Below are 21,251 nucleotides of genomic sequence, written 5' to 3'. Positions count from 1 at the left end.
GTTTGTTTGTTTCATTTTGGCTTTAGTTTACTTCCCCATTTATAGCCTCTTTCCCACAGGTTGCTTTTGGGGGTCTGATTTTTTTCAGTCTTAGTCATCCTAGATGATTTTTATATGTCTCAATTCCATTTTTGCTTTCCCTTAGCACTTTGTCAATTGTACTTCATTTTATCTTTTATTATCTGTCTCCCCCACCATACTGTGACCTTCTAGAGGGCAGAAACAATGCCATATTCTTCTATATGTCATCACCCTAGGGGCTTGATAAATATTTGCTGGATTGAATTTTAACACTTGTAAAATCTTTGGGGATAAGTCCTATATCTTTTTCAACCTGATTTTCCTACAACACCAAGAAGCAAGTGTTATATTTGGTGAGACTACGAGAAATGTTTTCTTTTTTGAACAGTTTCCTACACTAGATCTGAAGTATAATGTTTCCTAATTGAGCCAATTAGAGAAGCCCTTAGCACATTCAAAGTGGGAATAATGGGGAACTTCTGCTTCTCCTGAAATGTTTGACTTTTTTTTAAACAAGAATCTATGCATGTATAACTAATATGGTTATAAAATTAAGATTTAAAAAACTTAAAAGGTAGTACCACCAAGGTAACTTGGTTAATTTGCAAAATGACAAAAATATATGTCATATGAGAAGGTTCAAAGCAGCATTATCCATAAAAGCTAAAGACTGGAAACAACCCAAATGTCCTTAAAGTGGTGAATGGAAAACAAAAAATGATCTATTCATACAATGGAATATTCTTCATCAATAAAAAGGAATGAAGGAATGATCCATGCTAAAACACGGGTGAACCTCAAAAACATTATGCTGAGAGAAAAGAAGCCAGACATGAAAGACTACAGAGTATATGATTCCGTTTATATCAATTGGCCACAAAAGGAAAATCTATAAAGACAGAAAGTAGATTAGCAGTTGTCTGGGCCTGAGGGGTAGGAACAGGAGTGACTGCAAATGGGCATAAGCGATAATTCTGAGGTGATTGAAGTGTTAAAAAAACTGGATTGCAATAATGGTTGCCTGACTCCTTAAATGTACTAAAACCGTTAAATTGTAAAACAGTTGACCCTTGAAAAATATGGTTTTAACTGTGTGGGTCCACTTATAAGCATATTTTTTCAATAGAGATATTGGAAATTATTTTGGAGATTTGCAACAATTTGAAAAATTTCACAGATGAAGTGAAGAGCTAGAAATACCAAAAAATTAAGGAAAAGGTATGACATGAATGCATAGGCTATATGTAGATATTAGTCTATCCTTACATAGGCATAACGTAAGTGATCTTAAATATAAAATAATATGTTAGTTTTCTTACTGTTTCATAACTTTGCTTTCAAAGAATTACATTACTGTTCAGTATGCCCCTCTCTTGTAATTGGAGAAACTGCCTATCAGCCTATCATCACAGGGAAGTGGGTTTTTTAAAGTGTAACAATGTTTCCAGTACTATATTATGTCTATGACTGTAATCATATATTATATGCCATAAAAATTACTGTGTGCCATACAAATTTTATAACGATTCATTCATTAGTGTATAGGCTAGGCTATCCTGAAGCAATCGTATTGATTACACTGGGCTACCATAAAGCAATCATACTGCTGCTGCTTCGTTATCAATGCATGAATTACTGTATCTGTAAATAAACATGAATTTCTCTTTCACATTATCTTTTCATTGTTGATGTCTAGGGTTAGTAATTCAAATAACATCTACAGTGTTTTGTATCATATAAGATAATATTGATGTAGGTACTTACAGACAGATGGTTCATCTTATGAACAGATTATGTAAATTTACAGTATCGATAAATATAGTACAGTACTGTATTTTCTTCTTATGATTTTCTTAAGAACACTTCCTTTCCTCTAACTTATTTTATTGTAAAAATAATACATATAACATATAAAATATGTGTTATTGGACTGCTTATGTGATTGGTTATGTTTCCAGTCAACAGTAGGCTATTGGTAGGTAAGTTTTGGGGGAGTCAAAAGTTATACACAGATTTTTGACTGTGGGGTTGGGGGTGGTGCCCCTAATGCCTGCATCGTTCAAAGGTCAACCATCCTTCAAATGGGTGAACTTTATGTTATGTAAACTATATTTCAATTAAATTATTTTTTAAAAGGTAAATCAAGTTATTCTTTAAAATTCAAACATCACAGAAATGCATAATATAGAAAATGACAGTTAGTACCCCCCTTAATTCCACCCAGTCACTGTTTGGAGTATGGTCTATCAAACTTTTGTCAGGCATATCATTACACACACACACACACACACACACACACACACAAATCAGTATTACATTCATGCCTTCAGTGTCACCATACTATACATAAAGTTTTGTAACTAACTTTACTTGCTTGGCAAAATATCTTGCACCAGAAGGATGAATTTCTAGTCAGATAAGTAATATGATCACTTCCATGCTTTAGAGAATAACCAAGGATGGAGAACCTGAAGGTGGGGACCAAGTAGGAGGCTACTGCAACAACAGGCAAGAATTGAGGAGGCCTATTCCCGCATGTGCAAACATGTTATGGGGCACACCCGTGACCTCCCAGTCACCCCGGATGCAGGGGCACGTCCTACATACACCAAGAGAGAGGTCCTGGCTGTTCCCGGCATTGCTGTAGTGATCCACCTCCAGAGCCACAATCTTCCCTGTCTTCATGAAGCCAACCTGAAAAAAAGGAGAGTGAGTTCTCAACTGTCCCCTTCCTTTGTCCGTCTCTAGCCATCTCCTCCCACTTATGCTACCTGGAGAAAACAGAAAGAATAAGACATCCCACCACAAAATAAAGTCGAACTTAAGAGATCACCAGACCTCACAGGTGAAGAAGAGAGGAACCAACATCTCCCCAGTGATGGGCCCTGGACACCCTTCTCCCTACACTCCTTCTTCCTCCCTACGCCTGGCTTCTGGTTCTACCAGCGGAAGTGAGGACACTGGTCACGATAGGTCAGGGAGGGGAGGGCTGGGAAGAGAAACTAGGAGAGAAACTGGAGACTCCCTCACAGCCTTCGGGCAGAGGACAGCAAAAGTTACACCTTGCACAAGCACGGATGTGTTTTCACGTCCCCAACCTCGTGTAAACTATCTAAACAAACCCTGACGGGCCATTTCATGAGTGAGGAACCTGAAACCCCACAAGACCAAGTTACTTTCTTGGAGCCCACAAGAATTTGGGAATAAGAGAAACGCAATCCCTTTTGGTGAGTTAAATCATGGAATAAAGGCAGAAGAGGCCAAAGAGGAGATGTTCAAAGCCACCTTGTGGAGACAGAGGGCTCCCAGGTTTATAGCACTAGACTGGGACCTGTAAGGTTCTATTGGTGTGTAGAGGGGAGGATGCATGGTCAGAACAGTAGTTGGTCGTCCACAGAAGCCCAGAAAAGGGACAGTCCCACAGGGCACTTGGATAGTGCCCAGCCATACATGTTCTGGCTGAGCAGGCACCCTAACAGCTTATACCTGACCAGGCCCCTGGAAAGTTGTATTTCTCATTGGAAATGACTAAGTGGTCATTCTGACTTTGACATCAGGCTGTAAACACATTAACATTAGGCCATCCCGTGGGATGGATTTACCCCAGATCTGCTGACAAATCATGTTTCCGAGCCTGAGTGGACAAAGACCAGATTTGGACCACAGCAAATTCACAAAAGTCATGCACAGCATCCTGTGGCATCTCTTGGGAAGTGACCTGCCAGCCTCCCCCAGGATCATCCTCCTATGTTGCTGTTGGTTGATTTGAATTTCTCTCCTTGATATTCCTTCTTTGAATTTCTACAGGTAGTCATGACAAAAGTCAGAGTATATCCCAGGATCCCTGAATCTTTATCCCCAGTTTCCTAAGCAGAGGGCACTGCCCACCCGGCACAGCTCCCGACATCTAGAACCTTGTATCTGGCCAAGAAGGGGTGTCTGCCGCCAGTTATCAGCATGTCCTCATCACGATCCAGCATGCAGCGCACCGGGTAGCCAGTCCTGGGGGAGGCACCAGAGCGTGAGAAACCTCTACAACAGCCCAGCCCTGTGAGTCTCAGGGATAAAAACAGCAGGGAAGCCTTCTTTCTCCACCTGGTACACTGGGCTGCTTCGCTGTCTAGACACTGTGCTGGACAAGGTGGGGGACGTGCAGGCGTGGGGTATGGGGTGTGGAGTGTGTCCTTGCCATTGGGGTCCTCACAGCCAGGTAGGAGAGATAGGACATGGATACATGAACTTGAATACAATGAACCAGGTGGTGTTGCCCTCACCCCTATGTCCACGAGTTCTAAAAACCGAGGGCTCTGAAAATTTGAAGCAAGGGGAATCTACGTCCCAAAGGGGGAAATCCAGGAAGCCTTCCTGGCAGAGGCAGCCTTATTCCGCTTCCCAGAGCCCACTGGGGGAACTCACTTGTATGCAGCCAGGGCCACAGCCACAGTCATCATGATGCTCCGGGTCTCCTTCCCTCCAAAGCCTCCTCCCATTCTCTTCACTCGGACCAGAATCCGGTTTACTGGAACCCCCAACATTTTTGCAACAAAGGACTGTGGGCAAAAGAACAAAATACTCCCAGTGAATGCATACGCCACCTGGACTTACTTCAGGCCTGACCCAGAACCTACCCGACACACAGAAGCCTAATTACTGCTATGAACTCTGAAATTCCTTGATTCGAGAATCCCCCTCCTGTCCCAGGGCAGCCCTTGGGTAGTGGTGCCAGGGTCTAGCACGCATCAGTCACTGTGCACTGAATTCAGACACTCTTTTTTGTTGTTGTTGTTGTTGTTGTTGTTGTTGCGGTATGCGGGCCTCTCACTGTTGTGGCCTCTCCCGTTGCGGAGCATAGGCTCTGGACGCGCAGGCTCAGCGGCCATGGCTTACGGGCCCAGCCGCTAGGTGGCTTGTGGGATCTTCCCGGACCGGGGCACGAACCCGTGTCCCCTGCGTCGGCAGGCAGACTCTCAACCACTGCACCACCAGGGAAGCCCCTAGACGCTCGTTTTTAACGAGAGGGGTGAGCAGCTGTTCACAGCCTACTTTCAGAGCCAAAACTCATTCCATTTGGCCAGGAACTGGTGGGTCATGAGGGTAAGACCAGCTGCTCAAAACACTGGCAACCACTGTCTTATTACACGCAACAGAGAAATGAGGACTATTTGAGCCACTGCAGATAATGTAGTGGTCCCCATGGCTCTCACTTAGCACAACCCCTTCATTTAACAGGTGAGGAAACTGAGGCCAGATATGATCTGACCAAGGCAATACAGCACTAGAATGATAAAAGCTAGCATTTTCTAGGCTCTATCCAAGCTTTAAGACTCATCTAATCATTACAACGTCCTGGACAGGCCCCATTTTATAGATGAGAAAGTTACATAACAAGCTCAATGACACCAGCTTGCTGGTGACAGGGCCTGGCTTCAAACCACTATCTTCACATCCCCTCCTGGATCAGCCCATGTCTCCCTCTTCCCCGGCCCCTTGTTGACCCACCGGACGCCTACCTGGGTACTCATGGCATTCTGTGTGGACACAAAGAGCTCCATCTCCCCTGCCTCGCCTTTCGGGACAGCAATGGCACAGTGAGTCTCCAGATAGAAGTGCTCTTGGCCACCGATGTACAACTCGCCTGGGGAAGCAACAAGACTCCCCTCAGTGAGCCCGATATTACAGAGGTGGTGAGTTTGCTTAAGGAGAGAATGTACTCATCCAGGGCCCTGTGCAGTTACCAGCTGTTCACAGGTAACCTTTCAGTTCCCCAACTGGGATGGAAAAAGTTCTCAAAGTCTTAGCCATCTGGGAGCTGAACCCCCGCACCCTAACAAAGAAATCAGAATGACACTGAAATGCATCAGGTGTGAAGCTCCCTTCTTGCTGCAGCCAGTGGAAATGAAAGATTTTTAGACTATCATTGTAAAATTTTGGAAAAAGTAAAAAAGGAATTAACAGATGTGATTCAGAAGCTGAAAATAAACAGCATCTTCCAGACCCCAAGCTGTCAGTCCAGCTGGATAGCTGGCTTACTAGTAACTTAGCGATGTACAGAAACCAATGTAGAAAACTATCCCCAAAGGGGGCTGATAGGCAGCCTTGCTCTGGGGTGAGAGCTCTGGACCTAATTTCACAGTGTGGGAGGGAAAGGGGGAGGAGAGGAGAGAGCACTAGCTGGAGACGGGTGAAGACTGCCTCCAGGCAGATGGGGAGGACCAGAAGTCTGTGTAGCCAGAGGCTGGGCAGACCCAAGACTGGTTAGACATCTGTGACCCTTTTTTTTTTTTTTTAATAATCTTTACTGGAGTATAATTGCTTTACAATATTGTGTTAGAGACATCTGTGACCCTTATCTTCCCTAGACAGTCTTCCAAATCCAACACATTATAATGTCTCCAGAATCACTTAGGTATGTCCAGTCTAGAGACAGGAGAGTAGAGATTAAGATGCTGAAGTTCTTTCCCAGCCACCTGTCTAGTATTTTGTTACAAACAACAGAGAGGCTCTTCTGTTAGGAAATGTCAGGAAATCACGCCCTTGCTCCAGGGCTCAGGTACAGCTCTTGAATTTAACTCATAAACCAGGGCCACCCCATTCCCACTGCTGCATCGTGCAGCCATACCTGAAACAACGTTATCTGCTTCCGAAAACCCCTTCTTGAGGTCTCCTTTCTCAATCTTCAGCTCAGATCCATAAAAGGAATTGTTTTTTATAGCATCCTGAGGATTAAAACTAAGCTTCAGTGACTTGGCTTTAAAGGACGGAAGGTGGCTTTAAGGGATTTGGGAAGAGAAGCTGTTGGAATTATTACATCTCTCTTCCCACATAAGTCACACAGCCATCTCTGTAAGTTTCTTATATAGACTTAAAGCTCAATTGTAGCCCAGGGTGCCCTATTTCTCTATTTCATTAGATATAGACATACAACCCTGGATCTTAAGGAAAGCAAAGAATCCCTCAAGGAACCAGCTGGAGCTGAAATTGGAAAGGAAGAACTCAGCTTGGCCATTTATGGACTGAGTCTAGGATCATGATGGGGAAGGATTCATAGGACCACACAAGCGCAGGCTGGAGGAGATTTAAAAACTTATCTGGTCAGATTCCACCTGCTGTTTGACTCTCCTCTAGAGGATCCTAATAAAGGTGTCTCCAGGGACAGGTAGCTCCCCCGTCTCCAGGCAGCCCATTCCCCCGTTACCTCAATCGAGATAATGGCTGGGAGATCCTCATAGGTGACTTTCACTCCATGGGCGGCTCTCTGTGCCTGTTCTGGGGTGTCGGCGACCACAGCACCAATGACGTGCCCAACACAAGTCACCTAGGAGCAGAGCCAGATGGTTAAAGAACGTAACATGCTCCTCATGAAGCAAATTATTTCTGATTGTTCAAAAAAGCAAAGGAAGTCCCACCCCCATAACTTTTAAAGGACATTTCAGGAATGTCCTGAGGACTCTTCATGTTCTCATCCTACTATTTGGGGTTACGTGCTTCTTCATAAGTGTTTAGAATCAGTAGAACTGGAATAGGACTTGGAGATAACTAGTATCCGATGGCAGCCTGTTGAGAAGCTGCCCAGGATAAAACGTGGTGATTGATTAGTGATGTCTGCCATGGGCAGCAGAATGGAAAGCACGGCACCATGAAGTATATCTGTCAACTCAGACCTACCCCAACACCCTTGTTCTTCATATTAAGAGATGGAGACCCAGATGGCAAGATCACAATTGCCTCACTACTAGACCATGACTAAATCTTAACCCCTGACTTCCAGTTTCATTTTCTTTCTACCACTCTACTCTCTTTTATCTTCTGTTTCTCAGATTTATACCAAAAGTTTCTCAAAGGCAGTAATCATGTCTTATATTTCCCCTAGATGCCCCAAAGTAGTCATTCCCCAATACTGGTTCTTAGACATAATGACCTATAAACCAGCTTTTTTGGTTGTTAGATTTATAGAATAATTAATGATTATTGTTTTCTTTTCATTTAATAAATTCAGTTCCTATAGAAACTTTATGGATCTCCTTCAGGGACAATTTTTTTCCAATATCCTTCCAAAAATAAACAAAAAATTGTCCAACTCATCACTTTGGAATATGAGATTTCTGACAATAGGAACCAATACTTAACATGTCTGTCTCTGATAATTACCTCTTCAGGACCCAGTTAAGTTCTTGACTTAATTGGTTAGCTTAGTGGTTGTTGAACCTGGCTGATTCTCACTAACCATAATGCTAGTTATGGTCTTAGAGGCTCTTGAAGTTTGTAAAGCAATTTGTCTTCTATCAAATGCTCTTCTTTTAGAGTCCTTGTGTCTCAGGGTTATAGTTTTTCATTCCCTCCTTCACTTTTAGCTTAATAATAAGTTGAATTTGTCCTTCAGCAACACCTATCAACCTCCAATTTGCAACATTTGATCTGTACTGGAATTATAAAATGACTAACAACTATCCTATGAGTATATAGGTTTTTGTAGCAGCTGCCTTGAATGTTTGGAATTTTTTTTTTGGCAGAACTCCATATATGGTTGAAATCAACAGATAAACTTTCATGTAAGTGAATTATCAATACACACAGTGGTGGTATTGTAATTCCTATTCTGGTTGGTTTGTTTAATGTATTTTTATTTTCTTTTAATAAAGGAGTTTAATATTGTACACTTAAGAACCTGATTGTTGGTTAAAATACAGTCACCAGCCTTTTTTTAATGCCACTTTGGCATGGAGTCATCCTACTATGTCTTATACTATGTACAAGCTGCAGCCATCAATGAAATAAATAAATAAACATTAAGTTAACAGTAAAAGTGCTACCAGGCATATTCTACCCCTTTACTGATTGTCCTGAATACTGGCTAATTGGATGATGGCCGTGATATGTGCAAATGTATAATCTTTTCAAGATCAGGGATTTGGAGGAAAAAACACAAATTAAAACTTAAATACTCATTCCACAAGCTTCATATTTTTTTTAAAAAAATCCAAGACATACCTTATCCTTTGCAAAGACTGTCTCATCATTAAAAAGTCCAGTTTCATTACTCCCAGGAATATCATCAGCGGAGAGAAAGCAAACAAAGCCTGGCACTTTCTGAGCTTCTGAAATATCAATGGACCTGCAAGGAGGAGGAGGAATGTGAGGGGCCAGGGAGGAAAACTGAAGCGGAAGACCTGTCACCTGTCACCTGTCACCTGACACGGTGATGAACTATGCTCTGCCTCTACCTGTGTATCAATAATTCTTTCCCCAAAGATTGTATATTAGAGAAAATTTCTAAAATATCTTCAGCTATACTTTTTTTTTTTTTTTGGCAGTACGTGGTCCTCTCACTGTTGTGGCCTCTCCCATTGCGGAGCACAGGCTCCGGACGCACAGGCTCAGCGGCCATGGCTCACGGGCCCAGCCGCTCTGCGGCATGTGGGATCCTTCCGGACCGGGGCACGAACCCGTGTCCCCTGCATCAGCAGGTGGACTCTCAACCACTGCGCCACCAGGGAAGCCCAGCTATACTTTATATCTTATAAATCTTACTCCTTGTAGTTCCCCATCCAATCCCATCCAACCCTTCGTAGGGAGAACAGATACTATCATCTAGAACAGGGATCTATACCCTCAAAGGGTCTATTGATAGAATTCAGGGATCCATGAACTTAAATGGGAAAACATTTTCATTTAAAAAAAAAAAGACCCATTACCCAACTGGATAACTTTGTCTTCTTTTTGACAGTTTTTCCTCCACCCTAACGCTTCCCTTTTCTACCTCCTATCCTATCCTATCCTATTTTGCAAATGCTGATTAAATGCTTACCACGTGGAGGCCACTGTGCTGAGTGCTGTGGGAGATATAAGATGAATAGGACACGTTTGTCCCTATGGACCTTGTACAATGCCCTATTTTGGTCTCCAAGTACAAGAGAACCGAAAAGCATTTACTCTGGAGAGCTCCAACACCCACATCACAGCTAATACCTATCCAGATTCAGCACATTAGGGCCTTTGCTGTACCACTCAGTTTCCTCATCTGGAACATGGGGATAATCATATGACCTGCCTATAGGGTTGTGGTGAGGAAGAGATAAGGCCACATGTGTAAAATGCTTTAAACCAGGCTGCAGCAAATACTGTGTGACGTGAGTGTTTTTATTATCATCACCATCATCATCGAGGTAGAAATTCTTGCCATTTGGGCTCTCAAAGTTCAACAAATGGGTACAAGTGATTATTCTCTGCTGGGTCCTTTGTGGACACTATCACTGATCCTCACAAAAGTACCCTATGGACAAAATGAGAGCTTAAGCACACAAGCCAAGGTCAAGTTGCTAAGCACTGGAACAGGAAGTCAATGCCAGGCACGCTAAGGCCTCCTTCTTCCCTTTGGCGCTGACTCAAGTTCTCCTGAAGATTTGCACTGAAGTTTAGCCCAATATCCACAGTGAAGATCTAAGAAAGGCCTTTCAGCAGCTCCTCATTGTTTTTCCGGCCAAGTGTAGTGGTGTCCCTGTTCAGTACCCCAAGGCTTTCCTGATCTGGCCCCTGCCTATCTCTCCAATGTCATGCCCCCACCTTCCCAGCACCCCTGAGCCCCTCACGTCTCCTGCTTCTCTCCAGACTGGTTTTAAAAAGAGTTCCTGTATTCCTCTCTGGACTGGGAGGCCCTGGAGGAGGCTTGTCGTTGTGGCATCTCCAGGGCCTGGCAGGTGCTCCCTGCACCCCCCTTCCCAAGTGTTTTTACTGCACGCACTTGATCTTGGCATGGGCCCGGGTGCTGATGACCAGCCGGAGGAACAGCTCATTCTCGTAGCGAGGGATGTCATCACAGTACACAGCCTCACCAGAGGCCTGCAGGGCCGCAGCCAGGTGGGGCAGGGGCCGGCCCACCATGTCCTCCTCAGACTGACCCTTGGGCACCTCCTGGAACAACATGGCCACCAATCAGGCTGAGCTGCAGAGGACACTGTTCCCCTAGAGGCCCCAGGGATTCATAGAGAGCTTCAGGCCAAAGCAAATGTGAGGAGTGAGAATGGAGGAGGCAGGCGGGGAACAGGGTGAAAGAAACAGAAGGCAGGTAAGAAGGCATTGAGAAGAGTGGTCACAGTATCACTATACAGTCATCCACGGGCATTCGCCCAGGACCCCCCATGGATACCCAAATCTGCAGATGTTCAAGTCCCTTATATAAAATGGGGCAGTACAGTGGGCCCTCTGTATCCATGGGTTCCACATCCACAGATGAGGGCTGACTATATGCAGGAGCAAACAAAACAAGGAACCCAAATGTCCATTTGTTGAGGGTTGGGTAAATAAACTATGCTATGCTCACAGGATGGAATAACATACAACTGTTAAAAGATAGTTTTGAAGAATTTTAATTAGAAGGAAAGAATGCTCATGCTAAGTGTAAAAGCAGGACATACAACATTGTATGTGTGTGTAATGATTCAAAATTCTGTGGAAAAATGTTATAAATATAGTACAAATATGTCCATATATGCATAGGAAAAAATGGAAAGAAGTATATAAACATATAATAATGATTTTCTCTTGGAGGTGAGATTTGGGGTGATTTTTATTTTCTTATGTTTTTCTATATTTTTCAAAATGTTCTAAAACGTATTCAGTTTATAATAAAACTCTGTTTTGTGTGTTTTTTCAAAGTAATAATAATTGTGGCTAGTATTTATTGAGAGTTTACTATATACCAGGAACTACCTAAACTATTCACTTTTATTAACCCACTGAATCCTCAAAACCATGCTGTGAAACAGGGGCCCTCATTAACCACATTTGCAATGGGCATAATTAACTTGCCCAAGAGGCACAGAGAGAAAGTAACTTGTCCAAGGTTACACAGTTATGTGATGGCAGAGTTTGGATTCAAGTGCTGGCAGTCAGGCCCAGAGTTTATGCTTTGGACCATTACACTCTAGAGCAGGGGTCTACAAATCATCGACAATGGGCCAAATCTGGCCCACTCACTGTTTTTTTGTTTTGTTTTGTTTTGTTTTGTGGTACGCGGGCCTCTCACTCTTGTGGCCTCTCCCGTTGCGGAGCGTAGGCTCCGGATGCGCAGGCCCAGCAGCCATGGCTCACGGGCCCAGCCACTCCACGGCATGTGGGATCCTCCCGGACCGGGGCACGAACCCGTGTCCCCTGCATCGGCAGGCGGACTCTCAACCACTGCGCCACCAGGGAAGCCCAGAAATAGGACTAAACTAAATTTGGTTTAGTTTACATGCTCAAGAGAACTCCTAGCTTTGCACATTAGCCCTGCAGAGGAACTAGAAAAAAACAAAATGGGGAAAAAATGCTTTTTAAGGAGCAGGTGAAGATGAGAGGAATCCCAAGAGAGAAATTTAGGTGAGCAAGGGGGGAAATGGCTTCATTCACATTAATCTAATCCCCATTTCCTTCACTGGACATTTATGCACAACGGTAAGGAGCTTTAAGCACCCACATACAATGTGAGTCGGTCACTCACCAATGGTCAGCATCATCTGAGGTGCCCTGCAAGGGCCACTGATACTAGCTACATACAGTCTGTACTCACTTGGAAGAGCTGGATGTTGGCCGGAGGGTCTTTGTGAAAGAGTAAGGTGGCGCTGGAATAGGTGGGGTCCAGTTTACCACACTTCTGTGGAGATAAGATAACAGAGGTGAGCATGACTATTTCTATCATTGGTCCCATCCTTGGTTGTTTCCAAGTGGTAAAAGTAACAACTTTCTCATCTCCTCATTTACACTCCTGGTATTGGCTGGATCTATCTCAACATCCGAACAGCTTCTCTTCCCCCACCCCTGCACCCTACTTCCTCTGACACACCAAACCAAAGTTTCCCTCCTTCCTGCATTTATGCATGTTGCTTTCTCTGTTGGGAATATCCTTCTCCCTCAGTCTTCCTGGAAAAGTCATCCTTTTTCTCCTCAATTCTGTGGGAAATATTTAGTGGTAGGGGAAATTCTCATAGTATCATTCCACAAAATTAAGGGGAACATGAAGCTCGGTATGCAGCATGACACCAAATCTATTTAGAAAATGATATATCCAGATCAAAAGATAGGAAGATGATAGATATATAGATAGACAGATGGAAGGACAGATAGAAAGAGAGAGAGACATGGAGCAGACAAATAGGATGACAGACAGATGGACACATAAACATAGGAAAAAGATGAGAGGAATAAGGGAAAATATTAGCAGTGGCTTTATCTAAGATCTGAGAGTAATTTTAACTTTTTCTTTATACATTTCTGTATTTTCTAAAGTTTTCCACAAATTTATTACCTACATAATCAGAAGAAGTTAAGTATTACAAATGTTTATAAAAAGGGATCTCACTCTGCTGCACCCACAGCTGTGAAGCCTTCTCTCCTTTGTGCCCCACCCCCCATTCCATCTCCTCAGTTGTCACACCAGGCTGACCTTTATTGATCCCGTTCTCTCCCACACTAGGCTCCCCGCTGCCACCCCTAGTGCACACAGTACAATCTTATGATGTAATAGGTGCAAAATAAATACTTGCTGGCAAACCCATCTCAGGAGTTAGACTCTACCTCAACTAGCATCCTCTCCTGGATGCACATCTCCCCTGGCTGTGGTAGCCCCACCTCACGTTCTCATCACATCGCGTTCCCATTCTAACTACACAACCACAGTTGTATCAGCTACACTGCTGGAAGGATCATCTGGTCTACCCGCCCCCAGATTTTTATAGCTAAGACATAGAAAGAGTGGTGACCTACCAAGTTCTCACCTAAGGTAATGACACAGCCAGGACAAGACCCACATCCCCGACGCCCAGCCCAGTGCTCTGCCTCTCAGCCACCCAGTCGGCTCCCATCCCCGTGTGGCTCCTTAGGCTGTGTCCCTGGTCCCTGCTCCTCTGTCCTTAGACATCCAGAGGAGAGGAACGTTTACCACCTGGTCCACGGCACTCTCCTACCCCGGCCAGCTTCCCAGATCCCTAAACACAAGTGCTGCAGGAAGTCTTTGCCTTGCCCAGGCCCCAAACTCACATCTTCTGAGTCCTCTTTGCCCAGCTTCTGCAACACTGTCAGGTAGAACTTGAAGAAAAAGCTGAGGGTGAGGGTGCGCCGGAACTCAATCATGCCACCTGGGGCGTCTGGGGACAGGGGCAACTCCTCCGCCAGGCCTGCACACACGTCCTGCAGCAGCTTCTCATTCCAGAACCTGCCAGAGAGCAGGCTGTGGGAGAGCGCTCCCACCCGGCTCTCAGAATCCACTGTGTGAGTGGTTTGCACAGGGCCTTAGAGTCATGAATTTCAGCTCAAAATGTGGCTCAGATACTTATAGTTACGTGACTTTAGGCAAGTTACTTAACCTCCTTGAGCCTCAGCTTTCTCTTTTTTACAAATAGATACAATTTTTTAAAGACCACAAAAGTAATAATAGGTAAATCTATTGAGTTCCTATAATGTACTAGGTAATGTCCCAAGTGATTTATATGAAATGTCATTTTTAATTTAAATTAAAAGGTATAGTCGGGAAAATTTTTATACTCATTTTACCAATGAGAAAACTGAGACATGGAAAAATTAAGTAACTTGACTTATATTACCCACCTGTTAAGTATTGGAGCCAGGAATTGGAACCAAGGAACCAAACTCCAAAGTTAAGCTTTATCTATCCATATGGTTAGTGTGAGGATTACATAGGACAGTGCCAGCAAAGTGCTTGGTACAACCGCTGCCATATAGTAGCCATAGTAATAGTAGTTGCTATAATAATAGTGCAGCAGCAGTAACAGTAATAGCAATAGCAATAGTAGCAGCAGCAATACTAGTAGTAGTAATACTAACAGTGACAGAAGCAGTAAATAGTAGTAGTGAAAGCAATAGTAATAGTAGTAGAAGCAGAAGTAATAATAGAAATAGGAGAAGCACCAGTAGTAATAGCAATAGCACCAGTAATACTACTGGTAGTAGAAGTAGCAGCAGCAGCAGTAGTGATACTATTAGTAGTAATAGTGCCAGCAGCAGTGCTAGTTGCAATAGTAATAGTTGTAGTAGCAGTAACAGTAGTAGTAATAGCAATAATAATAGCATTAATAGTAGCATCTTTAAAAGTAGCAGCAGCAGTAACACCAGTAGTAGCAATGCTAGGAGTAACAGCAATAATAGTACACTAGTAGTAGAAGAGACAGCAGTAGTAGTAGCAGCTATAAATGTGGCAGTAGCCACAATAGTAATATTAGTCATAGTAGTGATAGCAATAGGAATAACAGTAATGGTAGTAGTAGAATAGTAGTAATAATAGTAGCAGAAGTAATACGAGTAGCACTAGCTGTAGCAATTGGAGTAGTAGAAGCAGCAGCAGTAGTAGCAATAGTAACGGTAGTTGTAGCTGCAGCAATAGGTAGTAATAGTATTAGTAACAGCAGCAGTAGTAGCAATGCTAATAGTAGTAGAGCAGCAGCAGCAACACGATTAATAGTAATACCACCAGTGGCAGCAGGAAGCACAGTAGTAGTAGTAGAAGCATCTACAGTAGTAACAGTAGCAGCAGCAATGGTAATACTGCTGGTAGTCATAGTAGTAGCAGCAGCAGTGATAATATCAGCAACAGCAGGAATAATTTTATTTTGCCGTTAGCTCTTACTTCAATAGCTGTTTCTGCGTGGTCTTGAGGGCTGAGATCGTTCTGTCTGCCATTCCACCATAGCAAAGGGCCAGCTCCTTTACCTGCGTGGTTCCTGGCTGGAACAGGACTCTCATGCCACAGGTCACCTTGGCTATGTCATCTTCTCTCCGGGAGGCCTGCTTGAATGCTGAGAAAAACTCACCCTGAAAATCACAGAAAAATACCTGTTGCCTACCTTGTTTTGCAAGGACTGCAAATGGTGAGCCTGAAGCAGGGACACAAGGTGGGGTGAGGCGGTAAGACCATCACAGAGCTGCCAAGAGCTGGTGGTAGAGGTCAAAGATCGGGACATAACTACCACCTTTTCAGGAGAAGTTCCAGATAATGTTCCTGGAAGCTGGGAAAGGGCCAGGATTTCTGCCTATCAGTCTGGAAAATGGGAAGTCAGGGACACAGGAGAACTGGGTGCTCTCAACCAAAAAGCAGGAGGGGGCAAGGTGCTTTCACGAAGGCTCCTGAGAGCCTGCCGCAGCCCCACCACGGCTTCCCCATCCTGGTGCCCTGTGTCATGTCCACCCGGCCTCCCCAGAGCTGTTCTGAAGGCTCCACTGGCCTGACCACCTCTCAAGCAGGTACAGTGCGATGCCAAAGGGTGTTTGAGACCCAGCACCAGATGAAGGTGTTTGTGGCTTCTGCAGATGCTCTCCCTGCCTTGCGTCTCCTACCAGTCTACTGGCTATGGTTAGAAATCTTGTCTCCTGAAAGAAAGACTCCCTATGAAACAGTAGCTGCCTCTGTGCTTTGAACATACATTTCCCCCAGATCCAAGCCAATCTCTGTCATTGGAGATAGGAGGAGAGCGTGAGTTACTTTCCAGGTAAGAACCATCTGTTTCAGGTTCTGCTCGAGGTCTGAACTCACCCTGGCACCACAAGTTCTGATGAATGTCAAAGGTGGGAGGTTTAAGGAAAGGTTTATTGGAGAAGCAAGGAGGCCCACTGTTGAGGTTCAAAATGGCCCCAGGCTTTTGTTGAAGAAGCCACGGAGACCCCTCCTAATAAGAAAACTTGTCTAGATTTCTGATGTCTAACATGGCCCTGGGGCAATCAGCCCAGAGCTTGAACTCGGTTCTGGAACAGAGGTTCCAGCCGCTCACTCCCAGGACTGTGCTCGCCCACGGCAATGTTTTTCCCGGGGTTCATGCAGTGTCAGCATCAGGTCATCAGCTGTTCTTTCTTGAGAAAGACCTGATTCTGGGTATTAAAACCTCTTTTCATTTATAAAATGTTTTCTGTTAATGTCCTTACCTGGCAAAATAAAAACTGGGCAGTGCTACGCCTGTTTCCTCTTCCTTTCCCCACCTCATAATTAAAAAAAAAAAAAAAATCTACTGATCTGTGAAATACAAAAACTCTGGGAATCCCTGTTCAAAATGGTCTATAAGGACAAGCTGGAAAATCATTAAGAAACCACTACAGGGATATAACTGCTATAGTTTAATTAGTATTCTCATTAAGGAGGTCAAAATCAGCAAGGGCAAAACATGCCTTGTAACACTCGCTAAAGCACAAGCTCTGGTAAACCCTTAATACTCTCCTTTACAGCTGGCTCCTGGCTCTCACAGATCACTTTTCTAAAAGGCCCACTGTGGAATGTGTAGGACAAAACCACACCAGCTCAAGACACCACAGGACCCAAGGAGCAAGAGCAAGGCAGCCAGAGGAGCCCAGACCTGCCCCAACAAGCCAGAAAACCCTCTCGCGAAGCAGAAATCCATCCAGGACAACACAGGGCAAGGTCAGTGAAAAAGCACCTTGTCAAGCCCAAGGTCATCATGTGAGGACCTGACTCACAGGTAGCTTCTCTACCCAGCATGCAAACTCCACACTTCATCATACAAAAACTGGGGCAGGGGTACCCCCCAACTAGATGTGTTCTTGAAATTATGTCGCTAGCACTAGCTGGTGATCTCCACCAGCTCCTAGATATCTGCCAGGAACCTTATGAATTCTTTCTTTTCAGTCTTCGCAATAACCTGCACAGTCAGTTACATGGGCCCATTTTACAGATGAGGAAATTGGGGCTCAGAAAGATGAATGACTCACTCAGGATCACACATCTACCTGTCTGGTTTCATTGACTATGCCCTGTGCCCCCATATTACTCAGAGAGTAATATGGTTGGTTAAAGGCAAGGTTCAGAGACAAGAACATCAATGTTAAAGTGAAGAGATGCTAAGTTTGGTTCCCGAGGCAGGCTCTGGTCTCCCTGTCTGGAGCCTGGCAGGAGTAGGGGTGATTCAGGATGTTTCTGACAGCATCTCACCTCCCTGCTGTAGGGGATCTCAATGGAGAGCAGTATCTCCTCTGGACCTAGCAGGGTCTTTCTGTAGCCAGGGAAGAAGGTGTGATCCATCGGAACCGTTCTTCTGGTGCCTGTACAGAGGCAAGACAGAGAGGGACCAATGTGAGAAAAGCACAGGACAGACCACCAGTGGAATTCTCCATCCTGGTCTCTGATGCCCACAGTCAGAGGCAGTGGCTGGCACAACGGGGGCCAAGGTGCTCCATTTGAAATCCTTAAGCACTGGTGTGCTGGTGACTGTTTAACAATCAGTTCTCTGAGAAAAAACCCTGATTCAAAGCATTTGCTAATTTTTGTGGTATAAATACTCCTACCACGGCCAATGTAAATCTAAAAGAGCAACATCACTCAGTGTGATGTTAGAAGGAGGGTAGCAAAGAGTTGACACAGCAGACCTGCCCTCCTCTGAAAGTCCTGCTTACAAGGTTGGCCACTGGCTATCCTCTGGGACCTTGGATTTCAGGAGAGTTCCCACCATTCCCTGATAAGAACGGCTCACTGGGCCTGAAATGTTTGTACACATCATATGGTTTATGCTGAGCACCTGACTTTCCTTCTGGGAGTCTGGACTTCTGGTACGTGCCAAGCAGAGTTACATGACCAGCCCCCAGTAAAAGCCCTGGGTGCTGAGTCTCTAACAAGCGTCCCTGGTAGACTACCCTTCACATGTGTTGTCACAGCTCAACTTACTACTGGGGAGATTGAGCATGTCCTGTGTGACTCCCCTGGGAGGAGGCCCTGGAAGCTTGTGCCTAGTTTGCCCTGCCCCATGCATCTTTTCCCTTTGCTGATTTTGCTTTCTATCCTCCTGCTGTAATAAGTCATAGCCATGCGTAAGACTCTATGCTGAGTCTTGTGAGTCTTCCTTGACCTCCTAAGCATCATCAAACCTAGAGGTGGTCTTGGGGACCCTCCAACGAGGAAAGATGGACAGGAGTACACCATTATGTAGCATTTCCACTCTACAAATATAATAAATGGAAATAACCTCAAGGGCATAGACAACTGTAAAATGAAATAAAATAATTAGGAAATGGTGAATTTTGAGTACTTATTACCTTTGATGGTGAATTTTGAGTACTTATTACCTTTGTGTTTTTTTTAACATCTTTATTGGAGTATAATTGCTTGACAATGCTGTGTTCGTTTCTGCTGTATAACAAAGTGAATCAGCTATACATATACATATATCCCCATATCTCCTCCCTCTTGCGTCTCCCTCCCACCCTCCCTATCCCACCCCTCTAGGCGGTCACAAAGCACCGAGCTGATCTCCCTGTGCTATGCGGCTGCTTCCCACTAGCTACCTATTTTACATTTGGTGGTATATATAAGTCCATTACCTTTGTTTTTAATATACTTTATTTCATTTTAAGGTTATATAATTTAAGTTTTAATAGCTGCCATGTTTAACAAATGCTCAGATTCTCTGAAAACCCAGCAATCAGCTGTGGTGAGCAGTGTACTCTGGCCCCAGCACACACCACTAAGTAAAGCATCTGGTTGACAGGTCCTGTTGTGAATTCTTAATAAAGTGACGGTCCAGCTCTCTTGGTCCCCAACCTGGGTACATCTCCCTTTGCAGTTGCCAGGGATCCAAACTTTAGGAAAGCTGCATCATTGAACTTTGGGCTCTGCTTCTCCAGAAAGTGACCTATCTTGTGAGACTCCACCCCAACCCCAGCCCTCTTTCCTGACCACAGTGTGAGGCAGCTCACCTCTGGACACGATGGTCAGCTTGGTCCCACTGGCCATGAACACAGGGTTGAGGTCGGAGATGGGGCTGGCTGTGATGATGTTCCCTCCAATGCACTAGGACAAGCAGAGAGCGCGTGTGAGAGAGCCCACCCCAGGAAAGCCCTGCTCACACAGCTGGCTCCCGAACACACAGAAGGTGGGGGACACCTGCTGAAGGGAGAGCCCTGAGGCTCTCCACCCCTGTGGAGACACAGGATCAGCACAGTAAGAACTTGGGCATTCGGGCAACATGCAAGAGATTCCAATGCCTGGGGTTGGCTCTCAGCTCTGAAATTTACCTGTTGGTAAACCGGGATCAGCCCCCTTTAAATTGTTTGTTTGTTTGTTTGATCGATTTCACCCAAACTTTTTCTGAAAGGGTTGATGTGGTTTATCACAGAGGCCACAGAGATTTAGTAAAAGAGAAATAAAAGGTAAAGATCAAGGAAAATGAGGAGGAAGCCTTAAGGATGAACAGTGTGTTCTAACTGAGCTTCCTTGGCAAAGAATGTAAGGAGAATCAGCCACAGGGTTCCTATTATTAGAAAAGAGGAAGAAAACCAGTTGCTCCAGGAAAAAAAAAAAAAAAATCCTTCCCAGAAGTAGATTGCATCTGAGCTTGGGAACTCAGTAGAGTTTTCTGGGTTTATGTGTCCTTATCTGTAATCAAAGGAGGCAGGTGCCTGGGGTAGGGTGATGAGATGGGAGTAGGCTGTTTCGCTTTGTTTTTTGTTCTAATTTAAAACAACAACGGCAGTGGAATGGAAAGGCCAGCTTTTCTCCCAACTCCATCAACAACTGTGAGACTGAAATGGCGCCAGGTGTGAGAACGCCGTCTGCAAACCCAGAATTTGGGGACTAGTCTGAAGACTTACTACAGTCAGCAGGTGGGCCTCTCCCTCCTCTCAGGGGGTCTACCTCTGGTTCTCTCCCCAGCTCTGAAAGGCAGTCCCCCTTCCTATTTCGGCTTCTCCCTAACTTATCTCTCACCCACCTGCTGGCAGCCTCGGCCAAGTCCAGGAAGAGGGGGGCAGGTGGCTCCAACCTCAGGGGTAAAGACTGAGTCACAGTGTGGGTGCTTCCAAGGGTGGCCCACAGGCCACCTTCATCAGAAACACCTGTGGGGCTTGTTAAACCCTGACCCCTGGGCTCCACTCCAGACGCTCTGAGGGTGGGGCCCAGGAATCTGCATTTTCAACAAACACCCCAGGCAATTCTAAGCACTTAAGTTTGACACCCATTGGGTCTGCAGCAGAGTCCAGACTAGCCGCCCTCGCCTTGTGATGAAAACGTGCATCCTGGGCCCCTAAATATGGACTCACCGCCACAGACTTGACCTGCTTCCCGGCAAACCAGCGCAGCTGCTGCAGGACGCCTCTGAACACCTCTGTTTTCTGGGTGGGAAGCTTAGCAACCGCATCGAGCAGGGTCTTTTCCACAGAGTTCAGGGAGCAAGCGGCTCCAAAGGAGATACCTGGGAACACACGCTCGGAATGACAGCGATCCCCATCACAGCCTGGAAAGCACTTCCATA

The 21,251-nt window shown here is 44.9% G+C and overlaps 1 protein-coding gene across 3 annotated transcripts in view; it reads right to left on the bottom strand.

Annotated features, from left to right (window-relative positions):
• The window catches only part of XDH (xanthine dehydrogenase), a 62,202-nt gene that overhangs the window by 17,903 nt on the left and 23,048 nt on the right, over positions 1–21,251 (bottom strand). For all 3 annotated transcript variants that reach the window (XM_081254163.1, XM_081254164.1, XM_081254165.1), the window contains exons 11-24: positions 21,040–21,191; positions 19,699–19,792; positions 17,942–18,051; positions 15,635–15,819; positions 14,032–14,206; positions 12,566–12,649; positions 10,760–10,929; positions 9,010–9,133; positions 7,217–7,336; positions 6,641–6,737; positions 5,532–5,656; positions 4,438–4,571; positions 3,936–4,023; positions 2,629–2,715 (exon numbers count right to left, since the gene is read on the bottom strand). In XM_081254163.1, coding sequence (XP_081110289.1) covers positions 2,629–2,715; positions 3,936–4,023; positions 4,438–4,571; positions 5,532–5,656; positions 6,641–6,737; positions 7,217–7,336; positions 9,010–9,133; positions 10,760–10,929; positions 12,566–12,649; positions 14,032–14,206; positions 15,635–15,819; positions 17,942–18,051; positions 19,699–19,792; positions 21,040–21,191 — 1,745 coding nt within the window. The remainder of the gene's footprint in view (positions 1–2,628; positions 2,716–3,935; positions 4,024–4,437; positions 4,572–5,531; positions 5,657–6,640; positions 6,738–7,216; positions 7,337–9,009; positions 9,134–10,759; positions 10,930–12,565; positions 12,650–14,031; positions 14,207–15,634; positions 15,820–17,941; positions 18,052–19,698; positions 19,793–21,039; positions 21,192–21,251) is intronic.

This window comes from Mesoplodon bidens (assembly GCF_964165515.1).
Source record: "Mesoplodon bidens genome assembly, chromosome: 14".
In the NCBI taxonomy this organism is placed as follows: Eukaryota; Metazoa; Chordata; class Mammalia; order Artiodactyla; family Ziphiidae; genus Mesoplodon; species Mesoplodon bidens.
The sequence above is the reverse complement of the archived record's forward strand: the minus strand, read 5'-3'. Positions and strand labels throughout refer to the sequence as shown.